Genomic DNA, 16,692 nt, shown 5'->3' with positions numbered 1-16,692 from the left:
GATGCCAAAGCACGGGAAAAGGTCGGGTGGTGATTGCAGGGTCAGTAAACAATGATTTCGAGCCCTGGAAAATTAACGACCGACCGTCGGATGGAATGGGGCCCACGGGTCGAGAGAACGGGCGTGGGTGACTCATTAGCCGTGGGCGGTCGGGGCGTTACAATTTTCCTTAATTATATATAAGAAATACTAGTAAACTTTTCGCAAGTAAAACATTCATTTTTTTCCAAGAAGTTCTAGACCGAAATTCGCAATTCTTGGGCCATGGACAGCAACTGGTTGCTAAATCTCCTATATTTAGAGGCTGAGACTTGATAACTCTATTTTTAGGGGAAAAAGGCTTTATAGTTAACACCTACGAGTAAATACATTTTCTTCGTGCCATGCTAATTGTTAGTGTCGTTCAAGCTAACTCAAAATGAAGTAAATCTAGGAAACATAATCTGTAAGACAAAGATGATGCAATCAAGAACTAGTTTCTATCCGAGAGCTTAATAGTTTATCAAGTGGTGTACTACCTGACCACTTGGGGGAAGTCATCCGAAGTCACGAAGACTAACGAATATGACTTGTCTGTTCTTTGGTCCAAAAAAATTTCATGGGCAAAATTCAAAAGACTCCACAGTTTTTATTACAACTTGCACAAAAAGAAGAACTAGTCTCTTTAATAATCATCCTAAGACACGTTAACCGCGTCCTCTGTAACAAATAACCTATGGAGAAGGACAGAGTACTTTATTTATCAAAAAAAAAACTAGAAAATTATTGGTAAACATAAAAAAAAGAGTTTCTGTAAAAACTAAGCAAAAGTACTATATTTTCACCCATTTTGGCTTTCCACCCAATTCGTCTCAGCATTCTTCGTGCAGTTCTCCAACGTTCCCATGCCGCAACATGTTAACTTCCTCGATTCAAGAAAAAAAAAACTGTAGGCAAAAAATTAAAGAGTTTGGCTTACTTTTCCGACAAGACACTATTTTACCACGTATAAGAGTACTCATATATCGTCATCATCGTGAGAAGAAGACATACATTGTTTTAGGGAAAAGAAAACTCATTGATTCGTGGTTGGTGATGATGGATCATAGTCATAATTGTCGCCAGCTTTCACGAATCTTCCTTTCACTCTTTTTCTCGTGTCAGCTCTCGCTTTGCGAGATGCATATCGAATCTGTTTCCCAAAACTACAATTCAAACAATTAATCTTGAATTATTGTTTTTTTGGTAAAGCTCTGTTTTGTAAAGAAAATTAAAAAATAAATAACTCACGTGCGCTTGAGTTTCTTCTCTTTGTATCTCAACTTGGCTTCATTCCGTGCTTGTGGAGACCCAACGTCAAGATTTGATTCCCATGGCGAATCACTCATTATAAACCCTGTAGACATACCACAATCCTGGTAATCCACTACAGGGCTTTCATGACCTTTGATGTTCGGATTGATCTGTCCGAACAAGATCGGGGATGTAGGAAGAGGAAGTCCAATGTTGATGTTCATTTGCAACGGACCTGACTGTTGATAACTTTTGCAATCTTTCTGTCCTGTTGACGTTGCCTGAAAAGAGATTATGCTGAGTTTATTGTAATTATATTTAGATTGGCATAAAAAGAAACAAAAAAGAAGCAAAAGTGACCGACCTCTAAAGGGTTGTCAGTAGTAAAGTTTGAGTCGGTAACAGATATGATGTTCTTGTAAACAAAGAGACCATTTGGCAACGTATGATCAGATTCTATGTGTTCTTGTGGCGAGCAGCAGATGATATCATCTCCAACATCAAAGTTTAACGGCGCATTGTCCAAGTTAAGTCCCTCACATAGATCTTCTTCCCCTTCTTCAAGTTTTAAAAGCAAATCAGGACATCCCTGACAAACACGCACAAGTGAGAATGACATAGTTCACCCAAAAACTTAAGAAACATGTTTGGTTAGGTCCTCAATTTATCAACAGTACCTTAGAATCCCCAGAAAAGAAAGATGATTGATCACTGAGATTCTGAATGTAAGTGTTGTTTTGTGACATTACTGAATAAGAGGAACCAATCAAATCGTCTAACTCGTTGATTTTTGACATGTTGAACATGTCATTGTTGGGATCAACCAAGGGCAAAGAACCAATGGACGGTTTAACTGAACTGGAAACAGAAGATTCAAGAATTGAAGACCACATTCTTGAAAATTCCGTCCGAGAAGGACAACCGGAGAATGGATCTAGCCTTTGAAGTCTATGTCCTAAAGCAGAGCAGTTGCTTACATGCCATTGGCATCCTTGGCAATATGAAACCTTATGGTCGAGACATTGGATAATGCCAGGCTGTGAGAAGCATTTATCGCAGATCAGAGAACGCATGTGTCTGCGAGACAGAGGATTCGGAGAGTGTACATGGACGTCGCAGTTTAGGCATAGTTTAGCCAAATCGTATTTGCAGTAAATTATTGCTTGTGTGGTTGCACAATAATCACATTTCGGCTCCATATTTTGAGATATGATAGAACAAAAAAATAGTTTATAAAAAAAATTCGAATATGTGAGATTTCTAATCAAATTTAATGTCACGCTTTTTGTTATTACTTCGATCAAGAAACACTAGTAAGATCCTGCAAAACAGAGATTCGTGAACATTTTAGAGCTATCTCAGAAGAAAATTATGATTTTGGGTACAAAAAAAAAAGAAAAATGTTGATTTTGGAATTTCAGATCGTAGCAATTTGGATGCATGATGGGTTTTGTGATGAAATATATTAGATTAAAAATCGGGACAAATTGTTGTAATTTGTTACGTTTCGAATAAGAAAACACATATCAAACTGTCTTTGAAAGCTTAAATAGAGGAAGAAACACTTACGTATTAGTGCGATTCACAGCCTTCACGTTGAGTAGAGAAATTCAAAACTTGTTGATAGAGGATTTACAGAGTATCGATAAAAACATATTACAAGCTAAAACAAAATATTTTCTTTTGAATCGAGTGAAAGTTAAGAACGAAAGAGAGAGTTTTTACAGTGGTGTAAATCACGTAGAAAGGGGAAAAGAAAAGAGTGATAGATGTAGGGTTGCGCTGCTTTTATACCGTGTGAAAACGTTTGCCCACGTGGTTAAAAACTCCGAGTTAAATTCCACGTGGCGTAATCAGGTAGAAGAAGAAGTGAAAACAAAAACTTAAGAGAGGTTAAAGGTTGCTTTGCTGTGTTTTATAACTAGTGAAAACGCGGTCCCACAAAAATCTGACGTGAAAATCCCCATGGCATGCATCGTACAGAGTTAACGTGTACGTTCTTTTCTCACATTGGAAAGAATCTAACGATACTAAATTTAGTATTTGCATCGAGATATTATTGGAATATGCCAAAGTACGTGGAAAAAGTTGTTTGATAACTGATTTATTCGCTGAAAATACAACAAAAAAAATATCGGAACCCTCTCTACTTACAAAATGACACATGTCATATCCACTTCACAATCTGCTCAAAAGTCAAACGAAACATAATAACATCTCCGCGTAAGGGTAATAAGACTCATCCGATCTCCACCACCCACCTACAAGCTAAGATATAACCAAAATGAACGACACAACATCTCCCATTTATAGGAGAGAAAGAAAACACACTATGCTAGCCTCAGCCTGAGACGATGAACCGGACTCGGTCGTGGAACAAGAAAGGGAAGCCGCCACTCCGAGATGCTGACTATAGTCTCCCACGTGATGGAGAAGCTCGTCGCACGAAACGAGTGGTTAGCTAAGAGTTTGGAGGCGTTTCACGGCGTAAGACCGGGTCTGCATGCGTACATAGACCGGTTGGCTCATAATAAGCATCCTAGTTCTTTGGTTGTCTCATTGAATGTTCATGGGATCCTTGTCACTTTTGCGTCCACGATATACTAGAAGACGAGTAAGCCTTTCTTGAATTTCTCATATACATATATCATGCAGTATAAAACTATAATTGTCTTTGTTAATCAATTTAGAAAATGAAATATACTTTATAACTAATGTAATCAAGTTCTTGATTTCGATGCCACAAAAGTTTTTTTTTTAAATAAAAATGTTTTCAAATTTACAGGCACTACAACAGCGAGTTCTACGCTTGGGTTGGAGGAAGGTGTGAGCAACACTGAGTTAACAAAATGGAGTTGGAGTTATAATGAGTTATAGAGCTTTGGAGAGTTATTCTTTTCACCTCGAAAAAAGAGCTGCTATAAAACGGTGACACTCCATCCCTAAAAGTCTCTTGGCTGAATTGTTTTTGTCACCTTTACACGTATAACATACGAGTTTTTCTGTCTTAACTATACACGTTTGATCGGCGGAAAAAGTTTATCAAAATCTGACTGTTAAATCTTAAAATTTCAATTTTTAAAGAATTTACTTTAAATTTAAGTGATAAAATTTAATCAATATCGCTCATCTATGTATACTAGACCAGGATTATGGTCTAAAATTTGAATAACTATAATTTTTTGAACAAAAATATTTTTTTTTCCCAACATGTTCCTCATGTGGTTTTTGTTCAACAAATTCATCTATCTGTTTCCTTCTTTTCACATGTAAAATCATACTCCGCGATAGCTGAACTAACAAACAACACCAAAACGAAAACAAATCACGCCTCCTAGTCTTTCTCACGCTTGGAATTGTACTGTGTTTATCATGTAAGAAAACATCTAAAACTCAGATTGTACAAAAATAAAAATATATAGCCTTTCGAGATCGCATCCATCGCACCCCACAGATTAAACCGTGGTCTCACACGCTTATCCACGGCCACGTGTGAACATAGACACGTGTTAGTAGTATCAAAGGGATTGGAGTATTTGTTCTGGGGAAAAGTAAGAGCTCTTGGCTTGAGTTGAGACCGACCGGTGGCGAAAGCTTGAAGCTAAGAACCACCTCCTGATTGTTGTTCTGTGTTAAAACGACGACGGTTTTGAGTTATGGCTGAATCGTCATCACCTACAGAAGAGATCGGTCGACTAATCAAACGATTAAGCGGTTACGTGGCTTTCAAGATGTCTGGTCTCTTCTCTACACCTATTCGCAATCTGGTTCTCTCTCTCTTTCTCTCCATTTTACGTTAGCCCTTACACAGTTCTCTGTAATTGGATCTGAAAGTCGTAAGCTTTTGATTCGAATTGAGCTTCAAAGATTGTAACTTGATTAATGCCCAACTCTAGGGAAGTAGTTATTCTTCAGTTGAATTGATTCAGATCAAAGCTAAGCTAAGAAAGATCCAAACTTTGTGAGAATTGGTACTTATTGGTGGGGTTTGTTTGTAAATTAGGATTCAAGATCGATTGGTGCCATAGCGGGGCTTGCAATCGCTGTGATATTCACATGGAGGGCAATAAGAAGACAACCTGAAAGAAGGAGACCAAAACGCAGGTTGCAATCAGATCATGAAACCTCTACTGCTCCTTCTCCTGATGTTTCTTCTTCGCCTCATGAGGATGTTGTTGATCAGTTTTTTCAGCCTGGAAAAGTGACATTCTATTTCTCTTGTACTAATTATTTAGTTATAGAGACTCCCTTCTGTTATTAAATCAAGTTTCTTTTTTTTTTTTTTTTGGCAGCCTACATTGGGGCAGATAGTTAGGCAGAGACTTAGTGAAGGAAGGAAGGTAATTACATCTCTGCAATTGTTTGAGATAATGTTGTAATGTGTTTTCTCAGTTAAACTCTTTGACCATATTGAATCGTTTGCTAGCTTTGTGTTAATCAGAAACTGAGTCCTGTATTGAAAGCATTATTGTCTTGAGCCTTCACTTCTTGTCTAATGTGCATTTTGTAGGTAACATGCCGTCTTCTTGGTGTCATTCTTGAGGAATCAAGTCCTGAAGAACTTCAAGTAGTAAACATACTTCCTTTTTGATAATTCATTCTAAATATTATTTTTGCATTTGTAACCTGACTCAAGCAAACTTTTGAATGCAGAAACAAGCAACAGTGAGGTCATCCGTTGTGGAAGTTCTCCTAGAGATTACAAAGTGTTGTGATTTGTATCTCATGGAAAGAGTTCTTGACGATGAGAGCGAAGTGAGAGCAACAACTTCTCTTCCATTTATTCTTCCCTGGCATTCATGTTCTTTTCTTGGCCTTCCTGTCCGTACTTGGCCTTTAGCATCGCACAGCTGATTAGTTCTGACTCTCGTCATTAAACATGAATAGCTTAAGAGCTCGAGCAGTGGGTCGTCATAACATGTAGAATTTCTAGATTAGATAATGTTTGATAAGAAGCGTTCGTAAGCACATGTATTTTTACATTATTAGATGAAGAGGCCTAGTTCATTGGTGCAATTTAATAGTTGAGACTTGTTTTGCTGTTGACTAAGCAAGCATGTTTATTATCAGTGATTCTTTGAAACTCAGATTTTGAGCACCAATATGCAGGCCAAAGTTCTACAGGCACTAGAGACTGCAGGCATTTTCACATCTGGTGGTTTGGTCAAAGACAAGGTACACACTCAAATCAGTCTTATCAAAGCAAACAAGACGAACTGGTATCCTATCTTTCGACAATGTGAAGACTTTCAATAATTGTGATACGAAAAATTTGCAGGTGCTGTTTTGTAGTACAGAGATCGGAAGAACTTCATTTGTAAGGCAACTAGAACCTGACTGGCATATTGATACAAATCCAGAAATCAGCACACAACTAGCTGTAAATGCCATTTCCTTTGTTTCACTTGCATTAATTATCCACAGTTTAGTTAAACTGAATTTTCTCTCTTATGTTTGTTTTGTACTATTTGCAGAGGTTCATAAAGTTTCAGCTGCACGTTTCTGCAGCGAAACCAGAGCGAACGGCTCCGAACGTGTTCACCTCACAATCAATAGAAGAGTTCTTTGGATGTGCTTGATACCATCACAATCTCAATAATATTCAGCAAAGCAGCGCAGATGCGTAAATGGTCATGTCTGACTGAACTTGCAACTTTTAGCATTGTCTCAGAATTTAGAAGTTTGATGTTTATGGAGTAAGAGAGTAGTGCGTGAGTTCCTATATGGGGAGTATCCAAGTGGGTACTGTAATATATGTATCAGCAACTTAGCAGAGTATTCAGGGAAGAAACGAAGGACCTTTGTCTTGTCTAAATTGATGTCTTGACTTCGTCGCATCAGACCGATCTTGTAATGTGAAGTTGTAAACCTTTTTATCACTGAATTTCATTCATAAGAGATCAAGTCTAAGAAGATCATTGCTATAACCAACAGCCTCAAGAACCCAAAGTCCAACTAAGCAACACCAGGATATAAAATCACCATATTTTTTTACGGAACCGACGACAAAATAAATTAGATTCTTGTTGGTATCCAACATTCATCCAACAAGGTGATCTGACTTGTGCTTTTCTAAAGTTGTCTTCTCTCTGTTGATTCACTTTACTTGTCTTGTCCACTTAAATCATCTCCAGGTAGACTAATAGAGAAACAAAATTGAGAGGAAACTCTAATTGATCCAGGAAGGAAGTATGGGACGCGTGTCTCAAATAACAGGAGATATGTGTTATACCAAGTGGTGTTTCAGACATGAGATATCTCCATTAATTTCTTTCATGGAGAAGATACACTTCCATTTGTTGATGTTATTTGAGACACGCGCTCCATACTTCTTCCTGGATCAATCTGAGATGCTCTAGGCTGAGATGATCCTTGTGTTGCGTCTCCTTGGGATGATCCTCCAATCTCAGACATGATGAAATTTCAATGAGAAAACAGAAAATGTACTTAAACATGTAAACCAAAAAACAGAGAAGAAAAGCTAAACAAGTACTTGATAAACATGATGGTAGGTTATTATAAACTTAAACAATTAACACCATGACAGTGATGCCATGATACGTGATCTTAAGAAATACTTCATAAAACATGTGATCTAAAAAAGTACCTGATAAACATATGATGTGCTAAGCTAGGCACGCAAACTAGGCAAAAGATGAATGGATTGTACATGAAAAAAAAAACAAGAGACTTAAAAAAAACAAAAGACTTTAACTATGAACCTATTATGTTAAAGAGATATTTGTTTAATTAAAGAACTATGATGAAAACCAGACGAAACAAACAAGAAAAGAAAGCTTATGCTGTGTATAGAGTTGAGGAGAAAGCGTGAAGAAACTATAAAGGCTGTGTACCTATTATATAGTACAAGGACTGGGGGGCTACTTTTTTTTAGATCGATTAGGGTTCAGAGTATATTTAGAGAATATGTAAAGTATATTTTGAGTATATATAGAGTATTGTACCTGATATTGCCTCTTTTACGTAACCATATTGGTTTAGGTACCAAAATATGTCAAACCAGTTTAGGTTGTTTCCAACCACAAGGCAACGCCTTGGTCGACACATTGTATGTAGGTAAGGCGAGCAAAAGCGTTCTCACAGACATACCTCGCTTGGCCACAAGGTGGTGAGGCGTTTTGGAGCTCGCCAAAGGTCGCCTAGTGCCATGGCGACTGTGGCTCTCGCCATTTAAAAGTTAAAACCAAGCCCTGCAGAGCTGTATGAACCATTCTCGTTTCCCTGATGCAAAAGCCTCAAAAGAGATGAGGTATCTTTTTTTACAATCTTGTATGTGTTACACACCTCAAAGGATTTGCAGTTGCAATGTTTCTACTATCTCCTGGGGCATGGCCCCTTATAGATTCCTCCATGTGGTTTCTTTTTCTTGTGGTATTTTTGCAGGACAGAGACGGAAAGCAGTTATAATTGCGTTACGACTCGACTTATCAGCAAGAACGAAGAGGTACCCTCCCTCATCTTGTCTTCTCTCTTACCATTTGTAATTGAATGCTTTATGCAAACAGTAGCTTATTTTTTTTTTTCAGTTCATATATTATAGACGAGGAGCTTCCATACAAAGAGAGACAATCATTACATGCAGATTACGGTTTCACCTGAACTGCTCTAAATGTCTGGAAGATTCATCCATCTCCTAATAAGCTTGTAATGTTTTTCGTTTTGATATCTAAGCCTTAGTTCTCCTGGAGATTAAATATATTTAAAGATCATCATGTACCCATTCTAGTCTTTGTTTTAAGTACTGCACAGAACAAAATGCAAAAGCTTCCCTAGCATATATTACTTAAAGAACAGAACTTTCTGTCTAAGAGGTTATGAATTCAGATTAAGATCAGACGGAATCAACATCATCGGCTTTCCTCCGTTCAATCACATCGACTTTTGTCTCCTCGTCTCCCTGGATACACACGACACAACATTATTCATAGCACAAAGTGAGGATCACTCTGTCACCAAACAATTATATTTTTTTTCTTGGTGATGCTTACATGAAAATGAGCATTTCTGAAAGGTGGGGGTGGAGGAAGAGATATGAGAGGAGAGCCATTGGCTTCTCGAGTATTTTCTTCATCAAACTCTGCCACTTCATCAGATACCCGAGCTGCCATGCTTGTTGACGACATTACCTGCAGCACCGTAACCAAACTTTTAAGAACCAGTCAACTTGATCCCCCAATGTCGTGTTGTCCCCACAGTTAAAAGAAGAAAGTGAAAAAGAGATGTATTACCTTATTGCTAGATGAGGTGCCAGAAGAGAGCCTTCTTCTTTTCCTAGTGTCTTCCTTCGATGAGGACTTGTTCATCGTGTCTTCCTCGTTCCGCGCTCTACTTTCCTCTTCAGAAAATGATATCGAAGGAATCCTATTCCAACGAGAAGGACTCCTCCCATTCTCCACCTTATCTTCTTCACGTCTTCCTATCAAGGCTGAAACAGATGGATAAACTTAACAGCTGTTTTTCGGTAAAGACATATAAGTACAGATTAGTTTACCATCTTGAACAGATTCTTTGGTAGTATACTGTTCCACATAATGCCTTTTCCTGGACACTGAAGAAGTATTCTGCAGCTCATTTTGTAAATCAGAAGCACTTCTCAGATTCCGACCATTTTTCTCTTCATCGCTCTCAATCTCGATGTCTGTTTCCATGTCGTTGCCTTCGTTTCCAAGAAGATACGTACTAAGTTGGGTTCCTAACTTCTGAAGACGAGCTTCTGACCTACAGATTTTGTCAAAGCATCGTTTACTGAATGAAATCTTTGCATTGGATACTTTTTAAGTAATCAGACAAAAGGGGATAGTGCCCTGCCTCTTTACATCATCTTGTGCCCGCAAGAAACGATTATATTCTTTCACAAATTTCTTCGTGCTTGAAGTTATCCTGTGACATACAAATAGATTTGATTGTACAACACTCGTCAGCAGAAGACCTAATCTAGAATTTGCTAAATTACATTACTAGGAAGGAGTATACCCATTACCTCTTACATTCCTCTTTCTCTCTATCCAACTGGGTCCTAAGCTCCTGGATCTTAGAAGTAAGACTGTCTGCATCCCGTGCCTTCCTTTCAACAGCAGCCTTTATACAAAAGTAGTGTGCCAATCATATATGTCAAGTTCAAATGCAATAAGATTTAACTATGGAATGGATAAGTTTACCTCCAACCGTAATTTTTCATCAGTTAACATCTTAACATCTTGCTCTACATCTTTTAACTACATATATTCCCAGAGGAAAGGTTAGATTAATAACAGCATCTGAATAAAAAGAGAACAATGTCCATCAAAGTTTCAAACCTGCTCTTCCAGAACATTATTATATCCCAGAAACTTATTTCGTTCATCTCTTTCCCTGACTTCAATCCTACTTCCAGCATAATCACTTCGTTCATCATATCTGCGGTTCTCCCTGTAGTCTACATCTCTGTGATAATAAAAGATATAAAGCACAGTTTAAAGCATGGAGAAACCATCAAATCACCATAGAAGAGCCTAGCAAAGCAGAAGGCATACCTTCGCTTCTCAAAGGCCCTGGGATTTTCATGTCCTGCAAATTTGAATCCCATCGGTAATAATCAGAAGAAAGAAATCTATAACAAGAATTTGATAGAGTTTTGTGATTGTGCCTAACTAACAATCAACAGAACCAAAGCTGCAGATGTTACCACTAAATCTTTGTACTCTCCTTCCACTTCTGTCCAAAGAAGGTCTCCGCTCTGGAGAAAAGTGTCTACCAAGTTTATCTCTTAAGTCACCATCAAGATTGTGACGTCTGCCTGCAGTAAACGAAACAGACTTTCTAGTAAAGCACAACTTGTATTAGGATGTGAACTCCGAATCAGAATCATGCCAGTCAACAACGCCTGGATAAAACTACGAGTAACACCAAGAAGAAAGAAAAACGCTATGATGCTTACTTGCCAGCTCAAAGAGACCACAAAGAAAATGTCCTCTTCTTACCAGGAGTGGGAGAAAGCCACAAATGGGTACTAAATAAGTGAAAGTCATTGTCTCCCATCGATAAATAACAACCAATCTTGAAGATACATTCAATTACACAGAAAAAGGACAATGCTTCAACATCATGTTGGACGAGAGATCTTGAAGAGAGCCATTCAATAAGAAAACCACAATCCACCAAAATTTGAAAATCAATTCCTAGAGACAATGCATACTTGTTGGTCCCAGAAACTGCTTGTGAGACGATAGAATATACATAAGAATCATGGGAATATCAAGCTCTGTAGTCTGTACACCTCAGAATCAAAGAAGCCAAGAACAAGGAATCCCCAAAAACACAACTGGCAGAAGTCCTAATAACAATCACTGATTGATTCTTGAAGTCTGAGAACCATGGTTGTGGAAGAATAAATACCCCCCAAAAAAAAATCCATAACTGACTGATTGATGATTATCTTCAAAAAGAAATGTGCTTTCAAGATCAATAAAGAAAACCAATGTAAAATTGAGCAAGAAAGACCAGCAGAATCCACTCCTATAATACTAAAAAGCTTGCTATCTTTCTGCAAATGGGACAGCCATATTATCCATAATGATTCCGCAGTAAACAAAAAAAAACTAGTCAGTAAAACAAATTGATAAATTATAAGCAAGACCAAAGAAAAGTCTAATACTCATACCACAAAAACTGCAGGAGTAAGTTACTCATAATGGAATCAAATAGCCTTTATGGAAAAAAAAAGGCAGAAACAAGATTCCTTACCTCTGAAGGAAGAAGATTCACCAGGAAGACGGAGCTCAGCAGCTCCATGGGCGAAAGTGCAATTAGGCTTCGAACAGTGACCATTCTTCTCATACAGAATACAAAGCTTCGTCTTATACAAAGATGGCCCAGACATCATCAAAAACAAAATACAAACCGAACGAACGGAACTAAAAATTCAAGAAACCTCCACAAATAGCATCACCGTCTCTCGTTCCTATAACAAGATAAACATCAACAGAAGCAATTCGCCTCAGAGAAATGTCATTGGAATCCATATAAAAAGGAGGAACGTAATACGAGAGAGCCTGAGAGGAATCGAAAACCTACCAAAGGCGATTCTACGAACGGAGAAGACAAGTCGGACGAAGGGAGAAGACTCGGCGAAATTAAAAGTCTTTAGGGATGGTATATGTGTGTATATATTGTTAGAGCAGCTCCAGATTACTATTTTGCCCTTCTAACAGAAATGCAAATACATATTTGATTAAGAAAGAAATCAAAAGGCAAAATTCACAAATAATATTTAAACAACCTTAAATCATTAGAGAGATTTTGTCCATATTAATTCAATTATTATTTAGTAATTTTTGCCAACATTCATATTATATATGTGTATCTAAATATATACTGAATCTTATAACTTTAATTTACAAGCTATTTCTTTCTCAAAACTATATTGTATAGCACTAATTATACATGAATATATTGTCACGATCTAAATTTCCATTAATTAATAATATAAATTTCTATTAAAAATATTATTCTAAACATTTTTACTTTTTCGGTTCCGTTGACAAACTAGTTAATTAGAAACGTAATTTTAAACTACATTAGATCATCTCTAAGCTATTTATATGTTTTCTCAAAATAAAAGAGTTTTAACATTTAAATGAAAATCCCTTTAATGTATTCATCTATAATAGAAAAAAATATTTCTTATTAAGTTTATAAAAGAATGTTATATTCTATAAAAAGTAGAAAATAGATCAAATATAAAATGCATCAATTAGATTTCAAAAGAAGAAACCTTGTTAATAATGATTGAATTTTTTATTTTTTTAAGTAAGGATTTTTTTTGTATTTATGTAAGAAATGAGGATTCAAGAGAATATTTATTGAGAAATTTCAGATATAGATATTATTTTAATAATATATGGATCTATTTTATTCGTGCTGTAGTTAATTTTATTTAATAGGTTTATGTGGTTTAGTTGTACTACTCGATCTTGATCTTAGCATCCGCATAGATTGTTTTCATATATTTTAAAATATCTATGTTTGTATTCCAAAAGTTTATGATTAAATTGTAAATATTTTGGTATTATGTATTCTCTAATCATAATATTTAGGTTTATGTGATTTATTTAAACACTATTGCTACAAAATGTTTTAATACATAAAATATTATAGATATTACTCCAAGTTATTTGACAAAATATTTTATACGAATGATTGACATGTAAGCTTATCAGATTCATCATCTTATAAATGTTATCTCATGTGAATTATAATGTCTGCTTTTTATTAGAAAAATTAATGGCCGGTTGAATTACTAATTTTTGTATCTTACATTATGTATGATATATGAATGTTTGAGGAGATACAATAATTGGTTTACAATTCGTTAAAAAAATTAAATGAAGCAACCGATATAAATGTCATAAACGGAGCATATGTTACTGAACAAAGGCTTTCATGCACATAAAATAACATTTGTGTTTTATTGTGTTGAAAATCAAATTATCAAAACCGTGCCCGAAACTAATTAGTAACAAGAATACTATCTGCGTTTTGGAAAATGTTTTAATATATAAATAATAATTAGAGGATGCTGCTATATGAAATTGTGCCAACATTACCACAAGTCCACTTTCAACTTTTTCTTTTTTAATTTATCTTTTCTTGTCTTCTCTTTTCTTCATCGATCCTCATCTGTTTTTCCCGACATTTTTCGATACAGAAAGGAGTGTCACTGTATATTTATGATACAACAACAAAATATTTAATTCAATTGCTATAAAACCATTAACAAGAATGAAAAATACATACTTGTACATGTAGATATCATCAGTCTTTTCATGTATCTTTTTCTTGCAAAAGCCACATTGATTTTTGAAATAGCTTATGTGATATATATCTGTTGGAGGAGCCATAAGAATGAACTGAAGATAGATGCAGACAAAGATGTTTTAATCATTAGATTGTATCTTATATACTAGAACAAAGCTTCTCGACTATATCATTTTTAAACTATCCAATAATAAATGCTAATGTATTTTTTTAGATTTATTTCTTAAATAAGTATATATTTTAAGTCATATTAACTATTTTGTAATGGAAATTAAAAACAAAGAATAAGATATTCCTATATGTACTATTTTTTATGACTCAGACATGACAAATTTTATCCAATTAATAATACCATATCAATATATATATAAAGTAGGATTTCATTTTTTTCATGTTACCAACTCATCAAACAGTTGTCTAAAAACTTCACACATATACATAAATTTTGTAAACTTAATAAATTGTCTCACATTTCTCATATTTTATTATTTAAACCAAAATTATTAAGAAAACTTACAATAACCACCAAAAATACAAGTTTCACAAGACAGACAATCTTCTCAACACTCAAAGGGCCAATATAATATACTCTTGCCGGTTCACACTCAGAACAATTTGGCCGATAGGCTGCACGAACCACAACCTCGAGACCCTCCTACCAATCCTCAGAATCCCAAAAATAACTTCTCAGCGACCACAGACACATACCGCTCTTAAACCACCAATTTGCCGAATAACAGAGTACGAGTAGAGGACAACAGTCCTTGCGACTTCAACTTAAAACATAAGAGAAAATATCCGAGAAACTTCACCGATTCTGGATCATTATAGAATTACATAGAAAGAAACAACGCCGGACTAAGAAGGATACATGCCATCATGCATATGACAACGAGCTCGGCCCTAACATTGGTAGAGTAATATTTCAGTCTATACAAATCTGGCCATCAGTGGGCTTCTACCAAATCCACTTGACCTGTTCAGGAAAACCTATTAGGAGTCTAGAGAATGAAGAAGGAAGTCTGAAACCAGATCCAATAAAAATATCTGTCATGTTACCAAAATGGATATTGAGAGCAATGTCATCTAGAAACCATCATAGATGTTCTAGCATCTACCATCATTGAGAGGATTACGAGAATCATCGTGCACTCCAACTTCTTTACTTGTAACCAACCGACATTATTAGCAAAGATTTCTTTCCTAATGAGTTCATGGACATATGGTTCTATCTAGATAAAATTAACTCGGGGGTGTATTCAATTAGCATTTGAGGTGATTTGTATTAGTATGACAAATTCACTGTCAATCAAACATAGATTTTTAAAAATACTTTAAAATCTAGTGTTATTGAACTTATCATTTCATAAAACACTATAAAATTCACTGTTACTGAACAAAATTTAAGTCAAAAATTTTAGAGTGCTTCAATTGTTTTTAGAGTGTTTGAGAGGGGTTTCTTAAGTATAAAAATTAAAATCCAAATCTCATAATTTTAAATGAGATTCTAGAATTGTTTTTAAAAAATACATCAAATTTTCAGATTCTACAGCAATCATCTAGAAACTCAATAAAAATCAGATCAACTCAAACTTCAGATTCAATACAACCCCTTATATTTTTTTTTTATGATTTCAGTTAATAGGATAGATGTTATTTTTGTATATGGTTAGAATATCTAGATAGAAACCAATTTGTTAGAGAATAAACTGATTGGTTGTAAATTCTTTTATTTAAAACTATTTTTGTGTTAGATATTTCTTGATTTTAGGCATTATAAATCTATATTTTCATTATTATAATTCAGTTTGTTTGTATTGTTTAGAAGCAACAGAAAAAATATAGATGATCTTATCTGATATAGATTTCAAGAATCTTGCATATGTCCTTCAGATTCTTAAAATCCTTAAACTAGATTATTTTCATAAACTTTTAAAATATGAAAAACTCTTTAGAAGTCTTTACAAATTTAACAAATCTCTTGATTTTTAAAATCAATCAACTCTATAAAAATACTACTCCCACTAACTCCTCCTAAAAGTATTATATACTGGATACTTTTCTATACATTAAATTTAAAAAAATAAATAAGTATATAAATCTATTTTTGATACATTTTCGGTTTGGACTGGATTGGGTATTGGTTTTCTAGATACTAAATTTTGAATAATTAAGATATTAAATCAGTTTTGATTCGGATTTGGTACTATTTTTTTGGATTGGAATTGGTTCGGTTCTTCAGATTCGGGTTTTTTGCCCAGACCTAATATTGGCATGAAAACAAATACCAATATATTTTTGAAAAATAAATCAGCTCTGATAAAATTTTATCCAATCTAGTATTAGTTTATACATTTGTTAGTAATGAAAATTAAAAACAAACAATAAGATATACTTATATTTATTGAAAATAATTATGACTCTGATAAAATTTTATCCAATAAATAATACAAATAAAATTATCTGAGCCTTTCATTCTTGATTTCTAATAATTTTAGCAAAAGAAATAATAATAATAATAATACAAATAAAATTTTGTGGGTTCATATTTGGAAAAGGATCACCTCTCCTAGCGTGGATTGGTGGATTGTTAAGAACAAAGAA

General features: G+C 35.0%; 3 protein-coding genes across 5 annotated transcripts; 1 reads left to right on the top strand and 2 right to left on the bottom strand.

Moving 5' to 3' along the window:
• Window positions 1–769: 769 nt before the first annotated feature.
• On the bottom strand, window positions 770–2,477 carry LOC108810610 (zinc finger protein CONSTANS-LIKE 12). The gene is made up of 4 exons (XM_056988324.1): window positions 1,950–2,477; window positions 1,637–1,861; window positions 1,270–1,553; window positions 770–1,184 (listed from the first exon to the last, which is right to left on the bottom strand). The coding sequence occupies exons 1-4, from the start codon at window positions 2,469–2,471 to the stop codon at window positions 1,055–1,057; spliced, it is 1,161 nt and encodes a 386-aa protein (XP_056844304.1). The 5' UTR covers window positions 2,472–2,477; the 3' UTR covers window positions 770–1,054.
• A 2,334-nt stretch (window positions 2,478–4,811) lies between these two features.
• LOC108806318 (peroxisome biogenesis protein 22) lies at window positions 4,812–7,170 on the top strand. The gene is made up of 8 exons (XM_018578398.2): window positions 4,812–5,039; window positions 5,276–5,473; window positions 5,565–5,612; window positions 5,783–5,839; window positions 5,926–6,027; window positions 6,382–6,447; window positions 6,551–6,652; window positions 6,747–7,170. The coding sequence occupies exons 1-8, from the start codon at window positions 4,929–4,931 to the stop codon at window positions 6,849–6,851; spliced, it is 789 nt and encodes a 262-aa protein (XP_018433900.2). The 5' UTR covers window positions 4,812–4,928; the 3' UTR covers window positions 6,852–7,170.
• A 1,796-nt stretch (window positions 7,171–8,966) lies between these two features.
• LOC108805665 (zinc finger CCCH domain-containing protein 40) lies at window positions 8,967–12,448 on the bottom strand. Of its 3 annotated transcripts, none has more exons than XM_018577599.2 (12): window positions 12,346–12,448; window positions 12,016–12,232; window positions 10,958–11,068; window positions 10,806–10,839; window positions 10,590–10,716; window positions 10,452–10,508; window positions 10,274–10,371; window positions 10,102–10,173; window positions 9,785–10,011; window positions 9,522–9,718; window positions 9,282–9,419; window positions 8,967–9,190 (listed from the first exon to the last, which is right to left on the bottom strand). In XM_018577599.2, the coding sequence occupies exons 2-12, from the start codon at window positions 12,152–12,154 to the stop codon at window positions 9,125–9,127; spliced, it is 1,266 nt and encodes a 421-aa protein (XP_018433101.1). In that variant the 5' UTR covers window positions 12,155–12,232; window positions 12,346–12,448; the 3' UTR covers window positions 8,967–9,124. The 3 variants fall into 3 exon arrangements, with proteins under 3 accessions (XP_018433101.1, XP_018433102.1, XP_018433103.1); XM_018577600.2 differs by lacking the exon at window positions 12,346–12,448 and adding an exon at window positions 11,210–11,815 and having other exon boundaries at window positions 12,016–12,156; XM_018577601.2 differs by lacking the exons at window positions 12,016–12,232; window positions 12,346–12,448 and adding an exon at window positions 11,253–12,006.
• Between the last annotated feature and the right edge of the window lie 4,244 nt (window positions 12,449–16,692).

The sequence above is a fragment of the Raphanus sativus genome, chromosome 6, assembly GCF_000801105.2.
Source record: "Raphanus sativus cultivar WK10039 chromosome 6, ASM80110v3, whole genome shotgun sequence".
Taxonomy (NCBI): Eukaryota; Viridiplantae; Streptophyta; class Magnoliopsida; order Brassicales; family Brassicaceae; genus Raphanus; species Raphanus sativus.
The sequence above is the reverse complement of the archived record's forward strand: the minus strand, read 5'-3'. Positions and strand labels throughout refer to the sequence as shown.